This window comes from Thalassophryne amazonica, chromosome 5, assembly GCF_902500255.1.
Source record: "Thalassophryne amazonica chromosome 5, fThaAma1.1, whole genome shotgun sequence".
In the NCBI taxonomy this organism is placed as follows: domain Eukaryota; kingdom Metazoa; phylum Chordata; class Actinopteri; order Batrachoidiformes; family Batrachoididae; genus Thalassophryne; species Thalassophryne amazonica.
Window position 1 is genome coordinate 47520786 of NC_047107.1, and position 23989 is coordinate 47544774.

General features: G+C 41.3%; 1 protein-coding gene across 1 annotated transcript in view; it reads right to left on the bottom strand.

The window, feature by feature from the left end:
* Positions 1 to 1790: 1790 nt before the first annotated feature.
* LOC117510408 (arrestin domain-containing protein 3-like) overlaps positions 1791 to 23989 on the bottom strand; it is a 29957-nt gene continuing 7758 nt past the window's right edge. Inside the window, exons 3-6 of the mRNA XM_034170107.1 lie at positions 5803 to 5950; positions 3059 to 3161; positions 2707 to 2972; positions 1791 to 2601 (exon numbers count right to left, since the gene is read on the bottom strand). Of these exons, the coding sequence (XP_034025998.1) occupies positions 2503 to 2601; positions 2707 to 2972; positions 3059 to 3161; positions 5803 to 5950 (616 nt within the window). The 3' untranslated portion in view covers positions 1791 to 2502. The remainder of the gene's footprint in view (positions 2602 to 2706; positions 2973 to 3058; positions 3162 to 5802; positions 5951 to 23989) is intronic.

The window sequence follows — 23989 nt, forward strand, 5'->3', positions numbered from 1 at the left end:
AAAACATCTCATAAAAAAAATATAGCTTTGATGCCTGACCTTGACAAATCAAATTATTTGATAGTTTATTACAACCCCAATTCCAATGAAGTTGGGACATTGTGTGAAATGTAAATAAAAACAGAATACAATGATTTGGAAATCCTCTTCAACCTATATTCAATTGAACACACCACAAAGACAAGATATTTAATGTTCAAACTGATAGACAGTTTTGTTTTTGTGCAAATATCTGCTCATTTTGAAATGGATGCCTGCAGCACAGTTCAAAAAAGCTGGGACAGGAGCAACAAAAGACTGGGAAAGTTGATGAATGCTCAAAGAACACCTGTTTGGAACATTCCACAGGTAAACAGGTTAATTGGAAACAGGTGAGTGTCATGATTTGGTATAAAAGGAGCATCCCCAAAAGGCTGAGCCATTCACAAGCAAAGATGGGCCAAGGATCACCACTTTGTGAAAAAATAGTCCATCAGTTTAAGGACAATGTTTCTCAACGTTTAATTGCAAGGTTTTATGGAATCCATCATCTACAGTCCATAATATAATCAGAAGATTCAGAGAATGTGGAGAACTTTCTACACATAAGCAGCAAGGCCGAAAACCAACATTGAATGTCCATGACCTTCGATCCCTCAACAACATCCAGAAATGCCGCTGCCTTCTCTGGGCCCGAGCTCATTTGAAATGGACAGACGCAAAGTGGAAAAGTGTGTTGTGGTCTGATGAGTCCACATTTCAAATTGTTTTTGGAAATCATGGACGTTGTGTCGTCCGAACAAAAGAGGAAAAAGACCATCTAGATTGTTACCAACGCAAAGTTCAAAAGCCAGCATCTGTGATGGTACGGGGGTGTGTTAGTGCCAGTGGCATGGGCAACGTACACATCTGTGATGCACCATCAATGATGAAAGGTACATCCAGGTTTTGCAGCAACACATGCTGCCATCCAAGCAACGTCTTTTTCAGGGACGTCCCTGCTTATTTCAGCAAGACAATGCCAAGCCACATTCTGCACGTGTTACAACAGCGTGGCTTCATAGTAAAAGAGTGTGGGTACGAGACTGGCCTGCCTGCAGTCCAGACCTGTCATCCACTGAAAATGTGTGGCGCATTATGAAGCGCAAAATACGACAAGGGAGACCCCGGACTGCTGAACAACTGAAGTCATACATCAAGCAAGAATAGGAAAGAATTCCACTTATAAAGCTTCAACAATTAGTGTCCTCAGTTCCCAAACGCTTATTGAGTGTTGTTCGAAGGAAAGGTGATGGAACACAGTGGTAAACATACCACTGTCCCCGCTTTTTTGAAACGTGTTGCAGGCATCCATTTCTAAATGAGCAAATATTTGCACAAAAACAATAAAGTTTATCAGTTTGAACATTAAATATCTTGTCTTTGTGGTGTATTCAGTTGAATATAGGTTGAAGAGGATTTGCAACTCATTGTATTCTGTTTTTATTTACATTTTACACAATGTCCAAACTTCATTGGAATTGGGGTTGTACCTATGTTTCTTAAATATATAACAGAAAATGATCAAATTTTCAAATGTGTTGATGTCTAAATTGTCCCCAATTTCTGGAATGTCCCAACAGCATAATGCCTATACATTCAAAACTGACATACAATTTGTATGTTACAATGCGGAATCTGAATTATTCATCAAATGTTTATAGGTTTCAAATAGCATTAAACAATCCCACCAAAATTTAACAAATTTGTTTAAAACATATAACATGGAATAAGTGAAAGGTTGACATTTTAGCTTGATAAATAAAATGAAGTTTCTGTCAACAGATTAATCTGTTAAACAAATAAGTATTTCAGGTCTATATAAGTTTATAACAGTTTGAATACAGAGAAAGTTTGAGTTTTTAAAGTTATAAATTTGACTTTACTCATAAGTGAAATACATATTTATGTTTCAGAAAGAAGAAAAACAATCTGAACTGAAATGAAGAAAACCAAAACATTTTTGAATTACATCTGTACTATGAATGTAAATATTCCCTGAATAATGTGACATAAGCACTAAATCAAACGCAAAGCAAGCCAAAGAGCAATACCTCTGCTTTTGTTCATTCTAACGGACTAAAAGTCTAAACTTAGTACAGTCCAGAAATGAGATGCAATTCAATCATCTGGCATCTTAAAAACAAAGAAATTAACAAAAAGCATGAGGAATACCTTCTTAAAGACAAATCTGAACACGAAGTATACAACAGACATAACAGATAATTACAATTAAATACAACAGATAATTTCTCAACACACAATCTACGTTAAGGTGTAAACATTTGGTTTTAAGTGGCAAAAGTTCATTCTTGGTCAAGTGAGCACGAACAACAAATAAGGCTCTCTGAATCAGATTGGGACGTCACAGAGTTGTGAAACAGCTTAGATGACCATTTCATCAACAGGTAACATGAAAAAAAACTTTAGAACTGTACATTATACTTACGGTCATGACAAAGCTGTTGAAATTGCCAGATGTGCTCACAAAACAGGTGGCGGACGAGCATATTCAGGGGTATCACACAGGATGATGGGGAACAGTACCGTTAGGTCAGGAGAAGCTTTAACACAAAGGTTCACCTACGGCAGACAAACATGAGACAGTATGACGACAAACAGACTTCAGACAGATCATCCAGGCACACAGCAAATTCAGTTATCTGATATCTTCTCAGTGATGCAAACCTCAATTACGTAATCAACCTCCAGGATGCTACAGTTGGAGATGGTGAATGCCGCAGTGGAGGGAACAGTAAGAGTGATCTCAGTGTGCACATCAGAGACATGAGGTCTAACGGGCTGTCCGACTACCGATGCCAACTGCTTTACGACCAACCTCTTACTGGCCCTGCTGTGGGTGTAGAAAATCTGTTTCTGTTGCAGAGTCACCTTTGGAGTAGCAGTTCGAGATGAAGCATTGCTAAATTTGCATGTTATTTTCACAGTTTCACCTGGAGGGAGAACAGACACATTTCAAGAACTGGTTCATTTTAACTGACATTTGGATATTTGCATGTTATGGTTAAGCTAAAAATACCAGGATTGAAGACTTTCTTCTCCATCTGGGCAGTTAGTAAAATTGGGCCAGAAGCACACCACAGACAACATAATGTCATGTGGTTGGAGCCTGAAAGAGGAGACTTTAAAAACAAAAAACAAATGTGAAAAAGGGGTATTATCCAATAACTCAATATTTGACCATGATGTTTATATTTAATGGCACAGCTGATCTGCCACTAGCTTAGCTGTAGGACCAGTTCACTTGTTACACCAGCCATATTCAGTGAAGAAGGTAGGGTACATAGAAAAAAAGGACTTTCTGTGACCAAGTAGGCGAGGCCAGAGAGCCAACCTGTCAAAACGCACAACTCCAAATTTCAATTTCAATTTCAATTTATTTTCATTTATATAGCGCCAAATCACAACAGAGTTGCCTCAAAGCGCTTCACACAGGTAAGGTCTAACCTTACCAACCCTCAGAGCAACAGTGGTAAGGAAAAACTCCCTCTGACGAAGAAACCTCAAGCAGACCAGACTGAAAGGGGTGACTCTCTGCTTGGGCCATGATACAGACATAAATACAGAACAATTCACAGAACAATTCACGGATGAATATACAAGAAATGCTATTGGCGCACAGGACAGGAGGGTCGCCAACACGAATACAACTTCCATCTCTGGATGGAGCTGCACCTTAAACAGAGAGAAAAAAACAGAATCAGGCATCAGAAAGACAAAAAAATACTGTATAATTTGCCAGCATTAAACAACAAGAAAAACAGAGAAATACTAAGGTGATCGCCGGCCACTAGCCCTAAACTCCAAACCTCCCTTTATAGTAGAAAAAAAATCTTTCAAAATCAAAACATGTTGTGGCAAGATATTTTCTTTGGAGAAATGCTCTTGGACACAGCACCCTTGATAACACCATTCAGTCTTTTTATGTCTTCATTTGGCATGTGTCTTCATGAATGGTCACCACAATGCATTATTTATGTATAGTTGCTGGCAACACAATGCTATTTCTGCTTGTGAAAGATATCTGTATGAGTCTCATTTTAAAAGTATCACCTGTGTTTGTAAATTCATCTAAACAAATGTAAGTTAATAAATAACTAAAATAAAAAAGCTAAAATAAATAAATAATTGAAAATAAGAATGTCCTAAAATTAATCAATTTTTGCAGCACCTCTTCTTGCACCATAGATTATATAAACCTGATTTCAAAAGAACTTGAATTTTCTTTTTTTTTTTTTGTGTAAAATCAGTCTGAGAAGATAAAAAAAACTTCACAAGTTTAAAAAAGTGTAAAATTCCTAAAATTAAATTGGAAAATGGTAGACCACCTTATTTAAATCTTATTTAGAAAGAATGGCTTAAATCAGGTCTGTCAAGTCAGTGTCAGGATTTGGGGGTTTTGGGTTGTTGTTTTGTGTTATGCATTAGAGTGTTTGGCTCTGATCATGTTCTGTGTGGTGATTTTTTTTTTTTTTTGCCGGTCTTTTTCTGCTTGAGGTTTTCTGACTATTTCTCTTGTCTGTCACTTGGTGCTCAGTGGTGGGTGTGCCCCTCTGTCTTTCCACTCCCATACCTTGGATCTTTCCTTCACACCTGTTCCTCATTTTCTGTTCATCACTTTCCTGTATTTAAACCTCACCTTGTCTACCTGTTCCCCGACAGATCGTTGTGCTTCATGCCTTTGCTTCCAGCCTTGTTTCTAGTGGTTTTCTCGTGCTGCTTGGCTCTCTGTGCTTTCATGACCACCAGTTGTTTTTTGGAGCATGCCTCTGCCTGATGAACTTGTTACTGTTGCTTAATCTGGACTGCCGTTTTGTGTATCGAACTCTGCTTGTTACACCAGTGAAACCTTTTTTGAACAATTCCACTCTGTGCCTGAGCCTAGCACTTGTGTCCAGCCATTTCATGTTACAAAGCCTGATGTGCCAGCTAGACAAGTTTAATGTCAGAAAATTTAAAATTAAAAATAATTTTTAATTTTTCCTTTTTGAATTAATGTAAATAAATACAGCTATGCATTACACATTTTCTGGTGGCACAGAACGGATTTTATTTATTTGGAAAAACAAAAATCCATCAAATAGTCATTGCAGATTTGCTTGGACAAAAAAATGTGTTTGGACAAGTATGGAGCTAAATCAAGGCCAAAAGTTTTGTAAACTGAAAATAAAAAAAGATTCAGCTCTGTAATTTTTTGATCAAATAATTTATTTTCATTCATATTTCTTTTTTCACTTTCAGATCTTATTTTTTCAGTTTCAAACTTTTGGCCCTGTTCTGGCGTGGGAGGGCGTGGCTTCGACTGAGAGGGGCGTGGAATTGTGAGTGACAGGAGAGCAATCAGTTTTAAAATTTATTTTTTCAATCTTTTTTTATTTTCAGATTACAAAGGTGGTGGAGGTGATGGTCTAGTGGTTAAGGTGTTGGGCTTGAGTCCAGAAGATCATGGGCTCAAATCCCCGCCTGACTGGAAAATCACTAAGGGCCCTTGGGCAAGGCCTTTAATCCCCTATTGCTCCCGGTGTGTAGTGAGCGCCTTGTATGGCAGCACCCTGACATCGGGGTGAATGTGAGGCATGATTGTAAAGCGCTTTGAGCGTCTGATGCAGATGGAAAAGCGCTATATAAATGCAGTCCATTTACCATTTACAAAACTTTTGGCCTTGATTTAGCTCCACAGACAGGAGCACAAAATTCCTTGACATTGTAATATATCCCGGCCCTTTTCAGTGAGTGGTATAATCACAAAAATGTGTCACTTACCCACAACTGTGGCTGGTTGGCATTAATGTGGTTCACATAGTTGATCTCTGTCACAAAATCCTTTGACAGATGCCAGGGTCTGCTGATGCTCACTGTCAGGCTGTAAACTATGTGTCCATGAACCCCATGGAAGGAAGACGGGAAGTCTCTGTGTTAATGAAAAATACAAACTTGACAATTAGAATGAAGTCAGAATGACAAGGACTGTATAATCTTTTAATAATCCATTAGATATTAAAATAAGAACAATTAGCCATGAAGAAGAAGAAGAAGAAATACAACAAAATTCGGTTTGGCAGCATCTCTTTTTTAGCAGCTACAATGTCAGAGGTAGAAAAGAAAAAAATAGTAATAATAATTTTAAAAGGTAACATAAGTAATGAACATTAAGTGTAGAATGCGTTATATAAATGGTCTGTATTATTAGTGCAAAAAACAGTTGTGTGCAATAGTCCATTTATTGGACTGGGAGGTAGTAGTAGATATTTGTGTGTGTTGGTGTGGGGGTTGTCCATGGTTCCTGCAAGTCTCTTCACAGGCATACGAAAAAATATGCGTTTGAGTCTATTGGTTTGGGCTCGCAAGACCCTGAGTCTGCCAGAGGAAAGGCTGGTGAAAAGGGAGTGTCCTGGGTGGGTCAGGTCGTCCCAGATCTTTGTCATCCGTTGCAGTAGACAGCTCGAGTAGCTCTCCTCTAGACGTGGGAGTGGAGAGCCAATGATCAACTGTGCAGTCTTGATGACCCGCTACAGTTATTTCCTCTCAAATATATTGCAGCTGGCAAGGGTGGTCCTTATTTTGCAGTTTTGAAATTTAATACTCTGACTCCCTGAATAGGTTCCAACTGATGAGAAAACATGCTGTGTAAAATTTTATTTGTATGAATAAATTTTTAGAGGTATCTCAAAAGCATTGAAATTTCAGTTTCATTGCTGCAGTATGCTGAAGAAGGACAGTGACACCAAGTTGGCAAAGTCTTGTTCCAGACCAGAGCCTGCACCTCCTGCTGATGCTCCTCAGGGAGCTCCTGTTGTGCCTGATGTTCGGGAGAACCCGAGGACAGCCACGTGCAGCCAGACATCTGGCTCTCTCCATCTCCTCCTTTCTGTGTAACTATGGCATAGAGCCCAACTAAACATGCAATCACAAAGTTCTTCTTCTGCTGTAGATTCATCTGGAGCGATGTGAACTGTTCAGCAGCTGATGGTAGGATGAATATGGGGGGTGTGTGGAGACAATTCGTCCGATTCACATTCTTGACAGATTTGTGACCGAATATAACAATGCACTGTTACTATTGCGCAGCGCAGAACAATATTCTTGACCGTGCCTTTTATATATATATATATATATATATATATATATATATATATATATATATATATGTGTGTGTGTGTGTGTGTGTGTACAGTGCAGGGCAGCACGTGGCTTAGTGGTTAGCACTGTTGTCTCACAGCGAGAAGGTCATGGGTTCGATTCCCACCTGTGGCCTTTCTGTGTGGAGTTTGCGTGTTCTCCCTGTGTTTGCGTGGGTTTTCTCTGGGCACTCTGGCTTCCTTGTTGTGAAAGTGTAGTGACACTGACCCACAACAGGGGGCGCAAATGAACGGCCAATAGATGAGCCAAAAAGTAACAATTTAATGTTGTGAAATGTGCACAACGAATATACAGACAATCTCAGAATATAATTACAGTCAATCCACAAAGGTGACGTGTGGGCAGGCTCGAGGATAGAAGACGTCTGTCCTGAGAAGAGCCGGAACCACACGATTTCCGCCGCCACAGAACCTGGTGAATACTGGAGCCGCCAAGTCCCGAATTCCCAGGTGATCACCGTCCCCGACTGTCGGATCTGGTACTGCTGGCGAGAACAAAGACAGTCAAGTCTGGGTGTGTGTACACCCAGTAACAACAACGGTGGGAATGCCACCTCCACCTCTCACTCAGAATGCTGATGTATTTACAGTAGTCCCTCAGAGGAAAAGAGTGCCGTCCTGCACTCACTCAGCCTCCACAGGAAGAGGGACCGGTACTCCTGCAAACACTCACAATATACAGCTTAAGATAAACACAAATGGCTGATGATATTACCTCCAATGAAGTATGATATCTTGGCGATGAGGTGGAGATGACGTCTGGGTTTTATGGAGTGAGATGATGAAGAATGAGTGACAGCTGTCAGGAAGTAATGAGTAACAGCTGTCACTCCCGGCTGTGTCCGTGGCGGCAGCGCCCTCTCGTGCCTGAAGCCCGCACTTCAGGCAGGGCGCCCTCTGGTGGTGGGCCAGCAGTACCTCCTCTTCTGGCGGCCCACACAACATTCCTCCCACATCCAAAGACACAGGTTAGGTGGATTGGAAACTTTAAATTGTCTGTGGGTATGAATGTGTTTGTTTGTCTATATGTGGCCCTAGGACAGACTGGCGTCCTGTCCAGGGTGTGCCCCACCTCTCGTTTTATGGCTGCTGGAATAGGCTCTAGCCCCCCGCAACCCTCAATTGGACTAAGCGGTCGAAGATGAGTGTGTGTGTATACAGCGTATCAGGAAAGTATTCACAGTGCTTCACTTTTCCACTACTGTTTTGCTACAGCCTTATTCCAAAATGGAATAATATTTTTCCTCAAAATTCTACATATAATACCCCATTACTGACAATGTGAAAAAAGATTTGAGATTTTTGCAAATTTATTTATTTTCCCCTGTCTGCATATGTAGTAATGGTACATGCCACACTGGCAGAACCATTTATGAACATTAATACACATATATGCAATTTATTCTTGCAGGACAGAAGGTATGTAGTGCATGAGTGAATGTGGTGCGTGTGTGTGTGACCCCCATCCGCCCTTCCCGATCAGCCTACAACATCCATCCATCCATCCATTTTCTTACGCTTTATCCGGAGTCGGGTCGCGGGGGCAGCAGCTCAAGCAAAGCCGCCCAGACCTCCCAATCCACACACACCTCCCCCAGCTCCTCTGGGGGAACCCCAAGGTGTTCCCAAGCCAGCCGAGAGATGTAGTCCCTCCAGTGTGTCCTGGGTCTTCCCCGGGGCCTCCTCCCAATGGGACATGCCCGGAACACCTCTCCAGCAAGGCGTCCAGGGGGCATCCGGAAAAGATGCCCGAGCCACCTCAACTGACTTCCTTTCGACGTGGAGGAGCAGCGGCTCGACTCCGAGCTCCTCTCGAGTGACCGAGCTCCTCACCCTATCTCTAAGGGAGCGCCCAGCCACCCTGCGGAGGAAACTCATCTTGGCCGCTTGTACTCGCGATCTTGTTCTTTCGGTCATGAGCCAAATCTCATGACCATAGGTGAGGATCGAAACGTAGATCGATCAGTAAATCGAGAGCTTTGCCCCCCTACTCAGCTCTCTCTTCACCACGACGGTCCGATACAGCGACCGCATTACTGCAGATGCTGCACCGATCCGTCTATCAATCTCACGCTCCATCCGTCCCTCACTCGTGAACAAGACCCCGAGATACTTAAACTCCTTCACTTGAGGCAAGCGGACAACACTGCCTCCACTTGAGGCAGCCTACAACATCCTACTCAAAGCCGACTGACAACGTCTATCAGGAGGGACCGACCACCAAAACAACATGAAGACAGACAAAAACGAAAGACAAGTGGTGAAAGCAATAACTGTGAAGTGAGACACTGAGGAGACGGGTCCCCAACATAAAACATTCTGGAACATTCCATCACACATGAACAAGCAGTGACAGTGACAGTCTGCTGTCTAGTTAGTGAGCATTCATACCCTAATCCAGGACACCAGAGTCTTGATGCCCTTGAGAGCACCCAAAACCAAATTGTGGTGTCGGCCACGAACACATAACGAACCACACACAGAGACCCACCTCACAGCTATATATCCAATCACTACTATGGCTGCTGTGTTGGGCCAAGATAAAAGTACAGAACCCTACCATATGACATGGACCACTCCGGCGCGTCGGAAGTCATACGGCCGACTGCAAGCAACGACGGAAATGGGTCCAGGACGCAGGGCCCCAGGAGGAACCAAGTGAAAAAGGGAAGCGGAAGGGCACAGGGGCCAGGAAGGGCAGCCACCAGAGCCGCCGGGGCAGCACGGCAGACCAACAAGGGAGCGGCCCGATGGCGCCGGAACACACCCCCGACACTGCTCCCCCCCCAAACAGAGGCACAGGAAGCAACCCCATACCCAAGGGAAGCACGCAGGGCATCGGCAGGGCAAATCGGGGGAGGGGGGGGGGCAGAACCACACCACAAATTTGCAAATTTATTAAATCACATAAGTACATAATAAGTATTCACATCCTTTTCCATGAAGCTCAAAATTGAGCTCAGCTGCATCCTGTTTCCACTGATCATCCTTGAGATGTTTCAACAGCTTAATTGGAGTCCACCTGGGGTAACTTCAGTTGATTGGACATGATTTGGAAAGACACACCTGTTTACATGTAAGGTCCCACAGTTGACAGTGCATGTCAGAGCACAAATCAAGCATAAAGTCAAAGAAATTGTCTGCAGACCTCTGAGACAGGATTGTCTCGAGGCACAAATCTGGGGAAGGGTACAGACACATTTCTGCTGCTTTGAAGGTCCCAATGAGCACAGTGGCCTCCATCATCCATAACAGAAGTGTGGATCCACCAGGACTCTTCCGAGAGCTGGCCGTCCGTCTAAACTGAGCAATCAGGGGAGAAGGACCTTAGTCAGGGAGGCGACAAAGAACTCTGTCAGAGCTCAAGCATTCCTCTGTCGAGAGGAGAACCTTGCAGAAGGACAACAATCTCTGGAGCAATCCACCAATCAGACCCGTATGGTAGAGTGGCGAGACTGAAGCCACTCCTGAATAAAAGGCTCATGGCAGCCGACCTGGAGTTTGCCAAAAGGCCCCCCGAAGGACTCTCAGACCATGACAAACAAAATTCTCTGATCTGATGAAACAAAGATTTAATTCTTTGGCGTGAATGCCAGGCGTCACGTTTGGAGGAAACCAGACACCATCCTTACAGCGAAGCATGGTGGTGGCAGCATTATGCTGTGGAGATGTTTTTCAGCAGCAGGAACTGGGAGAATAGTCAGAATTGAGGGAAAGATGAATGCAGCAATGTACAGAGACGTCCTAGCTGAAAACCTGCTGCAGAGCGCTCTTGACGTCAGACTGGGGTGATGGTTCACCTCCAGCAGGACAATGACCCAAAGCACACAGCTAAGATATCAAAGGACTGACTTCAGGACAACTCTGTGAATGTCCTTAAGTGGTCCAGCCAGAACCCAGACCTGAATCAGACTGAACATCTCTGGAGAGATCTGAAAATGGTTGTGCATCAACGGTCCCTGTCCAACTTGATGGCGCATGAGAGGTGCTGCAAAGAGGAATCGGCAAAACTGCTCAAAGATACAACCCCAATTTCAATGAAAACAGAATACAATGACTTGCAAATCCTCTTCAACCTATATTCAATGGAATACACCACAAAGACAAGATATTTAATGTTCAAATAAGATGCTGCACTTTGCATTGCTTTGCGCCAAGCATGCAAGATCTTGCCCAAACTCAGCCTCATGGCTATGGGTTTGTGTATTTCAAAAGATCAATCAAGAGCTTGCAATGGTGGACACAGCCATTCTACAACCCCGATTCCAATAAAGTTGGGACGTTGTGTAAAATGTAAATAAAAATAGAATATGATTTGCAAATCCTCTTCAACCTATACTCAAATGAATACACCACAAAGAGAAGATATTTAATCTTCAAACTGATAAACTTTATTGTTTTTGTGCAAATATTTGCTCATTTTGAAGTGGATGCCTGCAACACATTTCAAAAAAGCTGGGACAGTGGTATGTTTACCACTGTGTTACATCACCTTTCCTTTTAACAACATTCAATAAGCGTTTGGGAACTGAGGACACTAATTGTTGAAGCTTTGTAGGTGGAATTCTTTCCCATTCTTGCTTGATGTACGACTTCAGTTGTTCAACAGTCCGGGGCCTCCATTGTTGTTTTTTGTGGTTCATAATGCACCACACATTTTCAATGGGCGACAGGTCTGGACTGCAGGCAGGCCAGTCTAGTACCTGCATTCTTTTACTACAAAACCACACTGTTGTAACACGTGCAGAATGTGGGTTGGTATTGTCTTGCTGAAATAAGCAGGGACGTCCCTGAAAAAGACGTTGCTTGGATGGCAGCATGTGTTGCTCCAAAACCTGGATGTACCTGTCAGCATTGATGGTGTCATCACAGATGTGTAAGTTGCCCATGCCATGGGCACTAACACACCCCCATACCATCACAGATGCTGGCTTTTGAACTTTGCGCTGGTAACAATCTGGATGGTCTTCTTCCTCTTTTGTCCGGAGGACACGACATCCATAATTTCCAAAAACAACTTGAAATGTGGACTCATCAGACCACAGCACACTTTTCCACTTTGCATCTGTCCATTTCAAATGAGCTCGGCCCAGAGAAGGCAGCGGTTTTTCTGGATGTTGTCGATGTATGGCTTTCACTTTGCATGGTAGAGTTTTAACTTGCACTTGTAGATGTAGCGACAAACTGTGTTAACTGACAATGGTTTTCTGAAGTGTTCCTGAGCCCACACGGTAAGATCCTTTACACAATGATGTCGGTTTTTAATGCAGTGCCACCTGAAGGATCGAAGGTCACGGGCATTCAAGGCTGGTTTTCAGCCTTGCCGCTTACATGTAGAAAGTTCTCCAGATTCTCTGAATCTTCTGATTATATTATGGACTAGAGCTGCCACGACTAGTCCACTAGTCATAACTACGTCAACTATTGAAACTGTTGACAACTAATTTAGCAGTCGACGAGTCATTTATTTTATTTAAGTCTTTTTCTCTCAATTCATAGTTTTAGGCAGCGAGCCGTCCTGTCATCATTTGGCTGTTCACATTTTGAACAAGACGGTCGACTGAAACAGTGGCCATCTTGTTCAAAGCCGTCTAAAATGCGCAGTTTACCGAAGGAGCTGTGTGTGTGTGTGCGCACACAGAGTCAACTGGCTGTAGACTGCGGGGGGGGGGGATTCCGGAGGCACAAGACATTACATTCTGCTGAGAACCATCAGTGCATGTGAGACAGCAAGCGCGGAGCAGAGGATTTTAACCCGGGTGAACATGTAAAAAACAAAACTGTGGAGCTGCCTTTACTTCTCTATGCACTTTCTCTACCTGTGTGATTCTGCCGCTACCATCCTGTTCACACCATGTGCGCGTAGTATACTGAATTTATGAGATCATGAGGTCAAATAACCTTTAAAAAATCCTTAAAAATGAGAATATATAAATGAACTGAGCAAAAACTACGGATACACGGGTTAAAAAAATCCTGATGTGGAGAAGCTGTGCAGTGATGTTCAGAGGCACAGATCACAAAAAGCAGGTGAGAACTCTGAACTTTAACAGCTGTTATTTTCCAAAGGGATGTATTTGTTCAATCTTGAGCTTAATATAATGTTTAAGTACAAAACGTGAATGATGAGGATAAAAAAAGGATGACTTAATCACACTAAAATGAACTGGATTCAGAATCAAAATACAAACTGCTGATTTTTGTTATTTTTAAGTTTTATAAGCTGAAGCCATATGTTTTATTTATGTCAAAGTGAGTTATCTCTTATTTTATTGATTTATTTATACAAAAAATATGGGGAGTCTAATCAGCCTGCATTGTTCTGTTCAGTTTATATCAAAGTTTTCCTGCACGTTTGTGTATTTTTTCCTTCTTTATAAGAGTTTGGTGTTTGCATTTGCTCCACAAAGTTTTAAAACACAATGAAATGTTCACACTTTTCTTTATAGCAGTTCTGTAATTTCAGAAATGCATCAGAAACAACCACAAATCAGAAAAAGTTGGGACTGTATGTAAAATGAAGATAAAAATAAAAATGTTGCACTATTCCCAGTTTTTCCAGTCACAGAAGCCAAAAGTTCTTTCAGAGTTGTCTTGGTGGCTTCACTCACTTGTCTCCTTCCAGCATGGACATTTAGTTTTTAAGAACTGCCTACCTGACACAAATTTACTATAAAGTACAACACTGTATTTCTGAATGATTGATGTAAATGAAGTCTAAGAAATTAGCACTGATTTGGAAATGTTCATGTTTTCACCCCGACATTTCTCGGAAAATGCTGCAGGCTTTAAATTTAGGAAATTATGTATGAGCCGACTAGTCGACTAATTGCAAAAATAATCGTTAACTAGTCAACTATCAAAATAGTCGTTTGTGGCAGCCCTATTATGGACTGCAGATGATGGAATCCCTAAATTCCTTGCAATTGAACATTGAGAAACATTGTTCTTAAAATGTTGGACTATTTTTTTCACGCAGTTGTTCACAAAGTGGTGAACCTCACCCCATCTTTGCTTTTGAATGGATGAGCCTTTTGGAGATGCTCCTTTTATACCCAATCATGACACTCACCTGTTTCCAATTAACCTGTTCACCTGTGGAATGTTCCAAACAGGTGTTCTTTGAGCATTCATCAACTTTCCCAGTCGTTTGTTGCCACTGTCCCAGCTTTTTCGAAACGTGGTGCAGGCATCTATTTCAAAATGAGCAAATATTTGCACAAAAACAATAAAGTTTATCAGTTTGAACATTAAATATCTTGTAAAGCAAAGACAAAGAGTTCACCGCGTTTCTGCACAGCACAAACAAATCTGGTGCAACCAGGCAGGACCAATTTGTAAAAAAGAAGAAATAACTGCTGCAGCACAGAAATAAGTGCAAAAAGTCTTTAATAAGGTGCTGAAAAAAAATGTTCAAAGGACTGACGTTTCGATGTGAGAGTCACATCTTCCTCAGAGTCCTGCACAAACAGAGATGGTACAGCTTAAATACTAAAAAGAAGCAGGTGCTTTCAAAAGGGCATGACCATCACTCAAAGGGCACAACACTCACTCAATTAGTAATCAATTCATGCTTAGAAACACACTGTCCCAAAACACACGACTAAAACCAAACTAAAAACAATTATTAAAGAAAACAAGTAAATTTTAGATCTTCATTCAAACCAAAAGGTTCCAAAGTGCCTAAAGTATAAATCCAAAATGCTTCTCTACATAAGAGTTTTTTGATGATGTCACCACCTCTGGGTGGAACTATAATTCTCTCAATCCCCCAAAATTTTAAAGATGCTGGAGAGCCATGACCGGCCTGTTTGTAGTGACTTGCCATGGCATAAGTTAAATTCTGAGTACGGATTGCCGTTTTATGTTCAGCTATCCGTAATTTAAGTTGATGTTTCGTTTGGCCAACATATGCCAAGCCACAGGGGCATTTTAAAATATATACTACATGAGTAGTATTACAATTGATAAATTAAGAAATAGGATATTGCTTACCAGTGCGAGGATGAGAGAAACATGAAGCATTAGTAGAATTTGAACAATGTGCACAATTACCACACCTAAAGAAACCTTTTGGTGAGCTGGAGGGCCAGGCAGTTGAGGCGGGACTGATCATATCTGAATGAATAAGTCTGTCACGAATATTTCGGGCATGCCTAAATATAAATTTGGGCGGTTCAGCACAGATGTCTTTGGGATCACTCTTCAGTATGTTTCAATATTTATAAATTATGTTTTTTATTCTTCCCACAAATGGAGCATAGCAGGTAGAAAAAAACAATTTAAATGTTGAAGAGGATTTAGATTTTTTAAGTAAAGAGGCACGATCAGTATTTAGAGCTCTGTCCCATGCTTTGTCAATGTTAATTCTACTATAGCCACGTTGTTCAGAGTTGCTAGATGGGCTGCTTTTAACATAAAGTCCATGGTAGAACTGCAATTTCTTCTAACTCGCAAGAACTGACCCACTGGTATGTTCCGAACTAAATGGGGCGGATGAATACTATCAGCTCTCAATAAAGTATTTCTACTAAGAGGTTTACGATAGATAGTTGATTGCAAAGAATTATTGACATCCTTATAAATAGTGAGGTCTAAAAAATCTATAGAATGAGAATTATAGTTCATAGTAAAAGATAAATAATCTGTAGTGGAATTAATATAATTCAGAAATTGATGTAACTCATCATATGCACCCCTCCAAATTAGGAGGACATCATCAATGTATCTACGCCATGATATTTTTGAGTGAAAAGGGTTATTTTCAGTACTAAAGATGTATTTCTCTTCCCAAAAACCCATCACTAAACAGGCATAGGATGGAGCAAAAGCACTCCCCATAGCAGTGCCCTGTAGTTGTAGATAATATTTGTCTGAATATTTAAAGAAATTATTCGATAAAACAATCTCAACCAGTTTAATCAAAAAGTCTGAAGGTGGCAGCACATCAGTGGGACGTTCGGCAAGATAAAAAGAAATGGCTTCTAAACCTGCATGGTGAGGTATGCATGTATATAGACTCTGTACATCCAAAGACACAAGGATATCATCACTTGTACAATTTCGATTATTGATAAGATTTAGAACATCAGTGGTGTCCTCAAGATACGAGGGTAATTTGCGGACAAACTTTGCCAAAAAGAAATCAACAAATTGTGAAAGGGGCTCAATAAGACTCCCTATTCCAGAAACGATGGGCCGTAACGGAGGATCATCCAATTGTTTGTGAATTTTGGGTACACCATAAAATACTGGACAAAGAGGGTTTTCACTTAAAAGAAAAGTCATCTCTTTTTCTGTTATCCAGCCCTTCTTATGAGATGAATCAATAAATTCATGAATCATACTATTAATATTAGAGGTGGGATTGGAAGATAAGAGTTTATCATGTTTGGCATTATTCAACAATTTCAGTATGCCATTTTCATACTTCTCCAACCCCATAACTACAACAGCACCCCCCTTATCGGCGGGGCGGACGATGATATCCCGTCTGGATTCCAAAGATCGTAATACATCCAATTCACTCTTTGACATATTCTTATTTTTAGATGGACATAAAGCCCCTAATTTAGCAAGTTCCTGCTCAACTACCTGGCTTACAGTCACTATAGTGGGATTTAAATTTGAAGACGGCAAAAAAACTTGATTTCTTTTTAAAAGGAGTAACTTCTCTTGGAGACTCACTAATGTTAGAATCCAAATCCCTTTTATTATTAAGCTCATTGTTAGATTTGGAAAAAAAATATTTCAAATGCAACTGTCTAAAGAATTTGAAAGAGTCAACTATAAGAGAGAAAGAGTCAAGGTGGTTAGAAGGGGCAAAGGAGAGTCCTTTCTGTAGAACTGCTGTCTCAGTATCTGTGAGGACAGAATCAGAAATGTTAATCACAGTCTCCTCTGATGCATCCGCATAGACCAGCGAGTGGGCAGCGAAGGTTCTCTTCTTCTTCCCCCTCGAACCCCGCAGCGTTTTACTCCTCGACGAGTGGGGCCTTGATCTAAAAAAGAGGAACTGCTGGATTGAGAAGCACCACGACCTCCGACGTCACTCAGTTCATCAGAAGAATCTCTCTCACTTGCCGTAGAAAGAGGCATGTCCCTGTTTGTCTTAAGAAGAAGTGAGCGTTTATTCACAGAAAACTTCCTCTTTTTGCCATGCCAGTCATAAACTGATCCATCCACATAGTCTTTAGTGTCCCGTTCATACTTCCTTATCTTATATGCCTGTAGATCTTTTACAAAGGATGACAAGGAGATGGAGGATTTCTCTATAATCTCAGCAAACACATCAGCATTGACCTTGCTCCTCATTTCTTCTTCCATCCGCAGCACATCCATTCTCAGTTTCTCTTGTTCAGATTTAGTCTTCTCAATTATCAAAAGCATCAGATCAAGGGAGCATTTATTTAAAATTTGCTCCCATTTCAAAATGAAGAGTTCATCATTCAACCCGAATGACTGAGTTTTATTAATGCGCAAACCACGCGGAATGCGCTTAGCTCTCCAATATTCAGACGTGTTTTGGGACAGTGTGTTTCTAATCATGAATTGATTACTAATTAAGTGAGTGTTGTGCCCTTTGAGTGATGGTCATGCCCTTTTGAAAGCACCTGCTTCTTATCAGTATTTAAGCTGTTTGTGCAGGACTCTGAGGAAGATGTGACTCTCACATCGAAACGTCAGTCCCTTTGAATTTTTTTTCAGCACCTTATTAAAGACTTTTTGCACTTATTTCTGTGCTGCACCAGTTATTTCTTCTTTTTTATTAAATATCTTGTCTTTGTGATGTATTCAGTTGAATATAGGTTGAAGAGGATTTGCACATCATTGTATTCTGTTTTTATTTACATTTCACACAACTTCCCAACTTCAATGGAACTGGTTGTAGCTGCGCCAAGCTTGTGGTATCATATTCAAGAAGACGTGAGGCTGTAATTGCTGCTAAAGGGGCATCAACAAAGTAAAGGGTGTGAATACTTATGTACACGTGATAGCTTAACTTTCTCACGCTCACTCATCTTTAACCACAATCAAGAGTCACAGGGGGCTGGAGCCTATCCCAGCAGCCATAAAGTGAGAGGTGGGGTACACCCTGGACGGGATGCTAGTCTGGCACAGGACCACATATAGACAAACAAACACACTCGCACGCACACCTACGGACAATTTTAAAGTTTCCAATCCACCTAATCAGCAAGTCTTTGGATGTGGGAGGAAGCCAGAGCACCCAGAGAGAACCCACACAAACACGGGGAGAACATGCAAACCCCACACACAAAGGCCATAGGCGGGATTCGAAGCCATGACCTTCTTGCTGTGAGGCAACAGTGCTAACCACTAAGCCACTGTGCTGCCTCATCTTAGCTTTCTATTTTTAATAAATTTGCAAAAAAAAAAAAACTTTTTTCATCTTGTCATATGGGGAGTTTTAAGTATGAATTTACTCTGTTTTGGAATAAGGCTGTAAAATAATAAAATGTGGAAAAAGTGAAGCACTGTGAATATTTTCCAAATGCACTATGTATGTATTAATTGCAATGTCAAAAGAAAACTGTTGTGTGGGCCGCTGAAGAGGAGGTACTGCTGGCTCTCCACCACCGGATGGCGCCCTGCTTGGAGTGCGGGCTTCAAGCACAAGAGGGCGCCAGAACCACTGGGAGTGACAACCGTCAATCATCCTCAACACCAGCTGTCACTCATTCATCTCATCATCATCATCACCATAAAGGCCGGGCGGCGACTCCTCCTCCTCGCCGAGAAATCTCCTACGATTCAAGGTAAACCTCTTGCTGTAATTATTGCGAATAATAATCTGATCTGTTTTGCAGCTGTTTTTCCTGGTGATATTCCTTATCTGGAATTTTTGGTGTTTTGGTGTGACTGCGATGACTTCGCCTCACATCCCAAAACCAATAAGTGGTAAACCGGAGCTGCACGTGTGTATGATTGGAGGTGGAGGTTCTCCCTCCAAGAAGAATCATTAATCAAGGTTGCTGGGTGTGAGGATTCACACTCACCACCTTCTGTTTCTGTCTGCCAGCAGTACCAGGGCCGACAACGGAGGACAGAGACCACCTGGGGACTCAGGGCTTGGCGGCTTCGGTGTTCTTCAGGCCGTTGGTGGTAGAAGCGGTGTGGGTCCCGGCTCTTCGTTCATCCGAGGTCTATCTTCGAGCCTGCCCGCAGTCCTCTTGTGTATGATTGGCAGTACCCTTGTTTATATTACGTTGTGTTCTTGTGCAACATTAAATTGTTACTCCTTCCCTTATCCATTGTCCGTTCATTAGCGCCCCCTGTTGTGGGTCCGTGTTACGACACCTTCCCAACAAAAACATGAATAAAATCCTAATTCCAGAGTCTTGGCATTTTTAAGATGTTTGTCAGACTGATTTAACACATTTTACAATTGTGGCCTTACTTTTAGATTAATAAACAAAATGTATTTTACAACTTTTAATGATCTGCAGGAACACTGAACAAGTCTGCATGCAAGAAAATATCAAGTGCTGTGCTGTCATCCGCTGAACACTGCTGGATGCTTCAGGAATGTGCCTCCATATCAAATTATGAAGGCACAGTGTTGTGCAGTGTCTCAGCTCCACACGGAGGCAAAACTGAGTCATTTTAACATTATTTTATTTGTTAGGTTTTTTTTATCTGTCTGGATCATGGGATAATTTCATCGCGTGCAGACAGAATCGCCTGATGCCTTTGGTAATTGAGGAGCTGTGATTCTTTCAATTTGTGGCACAAAAAGCAGCCCCACAGCACCACAGACACCCAACCAACGGATTACACCTGTAGCGGACCGAGCCGGACTTCCATAGGCCTGGACAGCCACACCAGGCGCTGCAATTCAGCAACCTAATGGATGACCTCTAGCGCAGAAACCATTTGATGGTGCAACTGTAGCGCAAAGTGCCGGTGTCACAGAGGGGCTTTTCTTCAGCCACAAGAAGGAATTAAAGTATTTTCAGATGTTGTTTTCCAAAATCAGGAGGCTTTATGTGGATAATATTTCAGGATGTGATAAGTCCCACTGAAACAAACAGGTAAGACTTTATATTTACTCTGTGTGAATCTACTCCACATGAGGACTGCGGCTTTCTACCAATCAGTGGACAGCATTAATAGATGTATTTTGATTTATGAGTAAATTACAAGAAAGCCTGTAAAAATCCATCATTTGCATCATTTAAGCCGCAGTGTTCAAAGCGTATGAAAAAAGTCGTGGCTTATAGTCCACAAATTACGGTAATTACTCAGTCTTTTGCATTTTGCAGAACACCCAGAATACTGAATAAAAAAGAGCAGAAATGAGTGGCTGTTCCCCCATACAATGTCTACTGGTTGTTAGATTTTTTTTTGTTGTTGTTTGTTTTTGTTTTGTTTTTTCTTAACTTCCTTTTCCACATCTGATGGTACCATCAATAGTGATGAAAAGCAACAAAATTTCATAATTACATTCTACTTAAGAAAAAACAAAGATGAAATACTATAAACTGCAAATTAAATGTGCATCAACAATCACTCATTTTCGATACCCACTTACTCCAGTTAAGGGTCATGACAGGCGTGGAGCCTATCCCAGCAGCAAAAGGCGAGAGGCAGCCCTTACCAAAAAGTAGTATATGCAAGTATGTTTCAAGTATACTTCTAGTTTACTTTTTATATACTTATCAGTACTATTTTTTGGTAAGGGAGGGTACAATGCCATTCTATCGCAGGGCCACAAACAACAGACAAACACATTCACACTCTCACTTATAGCCATTTTAAAGTTTCCAATTCACCTCACCTGCATGTCTTTGGAAGTTGGAGGATACCCACGCAAACATAGGGAGAACATGCAAACTCCACACAGAAAGGACCAGATGGAAAGCGATCACAGGACCTTCTTGCTGTGAGACAACAGTGCTAATCACAAAGCATTGTGCCACTTCCTTAAATTTGACCATATTGGAAATATACAGTGAAATATACAGGGCTCTATGCTTAGCCTGAGAAGTCACTTGCCATGCAAGGCAAGATGGGGTTAGATCTACTCTGCATGGCAAGTTAACCAAGTAATCTAAATATATATTTTATTTATGTCTATTTATAAAGCAAGAGGTGATGGTCTAGTGGTTAAGCGTTGGGTTTCAGACCAGAAGATCCTCATTTCAAACCCTAGCCTGACCGGAAAAATCACTAAGGGCCCTTGGGGAAGGTCTTTAATCCCCGAGTTGCTCCTGATGTGTAGTGAGCGCCTTGCATGGCGGCACCCTGGCACTAGTGTGCGAGTGCGTCTGTGTGAATGGGTGAATATGAGGCATAATTGTAAAGCTCTTTTAGCGTCTGATGCAGATGGAAAAGCTCTACATAAATGCAGTCCATTTAACATTTACATCTGTGTGAGTGTATTAGCTCACATATCTCTCTGAATATTTGTCAGCTCGGCCTCAGCTTTCAGATATGGCTTGCACATAGCACGGCAATGTGCATCCTTTATTATGAAAATGCTGGGAATTAATTTTCAAAACCTTTATTTTGATTAACACTGTAACATTCGTACTTTCAAGATGGCGTGGCTCGCTGATGTTACTGGTAGCAAAGTTAAACAACATCAGATAATTCATGTTGCTCGCACCATTTAACAATAAAATGTTTAATACAAGCATCCCAGGAAATACTTTTACTGTGAAACGCATGCTGCCAGTGTTCCTTGCAACTGAGTTTAACATGACAACATTGAGATGTTAGCTAAAACCCATTTTTGCTAACGCCAACAAATTTGTATAGGAATACAAACTTCCTATGGGCACTGCACTAGTGTATACGAGTACACTGATCAAAAATATAAACGCAACACTTTTGCTTTTGCTCCCATTTTTCATGCGCTGAACTCAAAGATCTAAAACATTTTCAATATAACAAAAGACCTATTTCTCTCAAATACTGTTCACAAATCTGTCTAAATCTGTGTGAGCAAGCACTTCTCCTTTGCTGAGATAATCCATCTCACCTCACAGGTGTGGCATATCAAGATGCTGATTAGAGAGCATGATTATTGCACAGTGTGCATTAGGCAGGCCAAAATAATATATGTACATATATACGTATATTATTGTGTATATACGCGTTTCTCTGATTATTGTAGATAAATTAAACTAGCAGACAGGTAGCTGATTCATGCCCTGTTATACAAATAATGAATGTTTATAAGTTCAATGGTACGAATATTTCATGAGGTGAAAGCTGGAACATACCATTCAATGAGGTGAAGCCGAGTTCAAATCAAATCAAATCAATTTTATTTATATAGCGCCAAATCACAACAAACAGTTGCCCCAAGGCGCTTTATATTGTAAGGCAAGGCCATACAATAATTACGGAAAAACCCCAACGGTCAAAACGACCCCCTGTGAGCAAGCACTTGGTGACAGTGGGAAGGAAAAACTCCCTTTTAACAGGAAGAAACCTCCAGCAGAACCAGGCTCAGGGAGGGGCAGTCTTCTGCTGGGACTGGTTGGGGCTGAGGGAGAGAACCAGGAAAAAGACATGCTGTGGAGGGGAGCAGAGATCAATCACTAATGATTAAATGCAGAGTGGTGCATACAGAGCAAAAAGAGAAACACTCATGGCATCATGGGAACCCCCCAGCAGTCTAAGTCTATAGCAGCATAACTAAGGGATGGTTCAGGGTCACCTGACCCAGCCCTAACTATAAGCTTTAGCAAAAAGGAAAGTTTTAAGCCTAATCTTAAAAGTAGAGAGGGTGTCTGTCTCCCTGATCTGAATTGGGAGTTGGTTCCACAGGAGAGGAGCCTGAAAGCTGAAGGCTCTGCCTCCCATTCTACTCTTACAAACCCTAGGAACTACAAGTAAGCCTGCAGTCTGAGAGCAAAGCGCTCTATTGGGGTGATATGGTACTATGAGGTCCCTAAGATAAGATGGGACCTGATTATTCAAAACCTTATAAGTAAGAAGAAGAATTTTAAATTCTATTCTAGAATTAACAGGAAGCCAATGAAGAGAGGCCAATATGGGTGAGATATGCTCTCTCCTTCTAGTCTCTGTCAGTACTCTAGCTGTAGCATTTTGAATTAACTGAAGGCTTTTCAGGGAACTTTTAGGACAACCTGATAATAATGAATTACAATAGTCCAGCCTAGAGGAAATAAATGCATGAATTAGTTTTTCAGCATCACTCTGAGACAAGAACTTTCTAATTTTAGAGATATTGCGCAAATGCAAAAAAAGCAGTCCTACATATTTGTTTAATATGCACACTGAATGACATATCCTGATCAAAAATGACTCCAAGATTTCTCACAGTATTACTAGAGGTCAGTGTAATGCCATCCAGAGTAAGGATCTGGTTAGACACCATGTTTCTAAGATTTGTGGGGCCAAGTACAATAACTTCAGTTTTATCCGAGTTTAAAAGCAGGAAATTAGAGGTCATCCATGTCTTTATGTCTGTAAGACAATCCTGCAGTTTAGCTAATTGGTGTGTGTCCTCTGGCTTCATGGATAGATAAAGCTGGGTATCATCTGTGTAACAATGAAAATTTAAGCAATGCTGTCTAATAATACTGCCTAAGGGAAACATGTATAAAGTGAATAAAATTGGTCCTAGCACAGAACCTTGTGGAACTCCATAATTAAGCTTAGTCTGTGAAGAAGATTCCCCATTTACATGAACAAATTGTAATCTATTAGATAAATATGATTCAAACCACCGCAGCGCAGTGCCATTAATACCTATGGCATGCTCTAATCTCTATAATAAAATTCTATGGTCAACAGTATCAAAAGCAGCACTG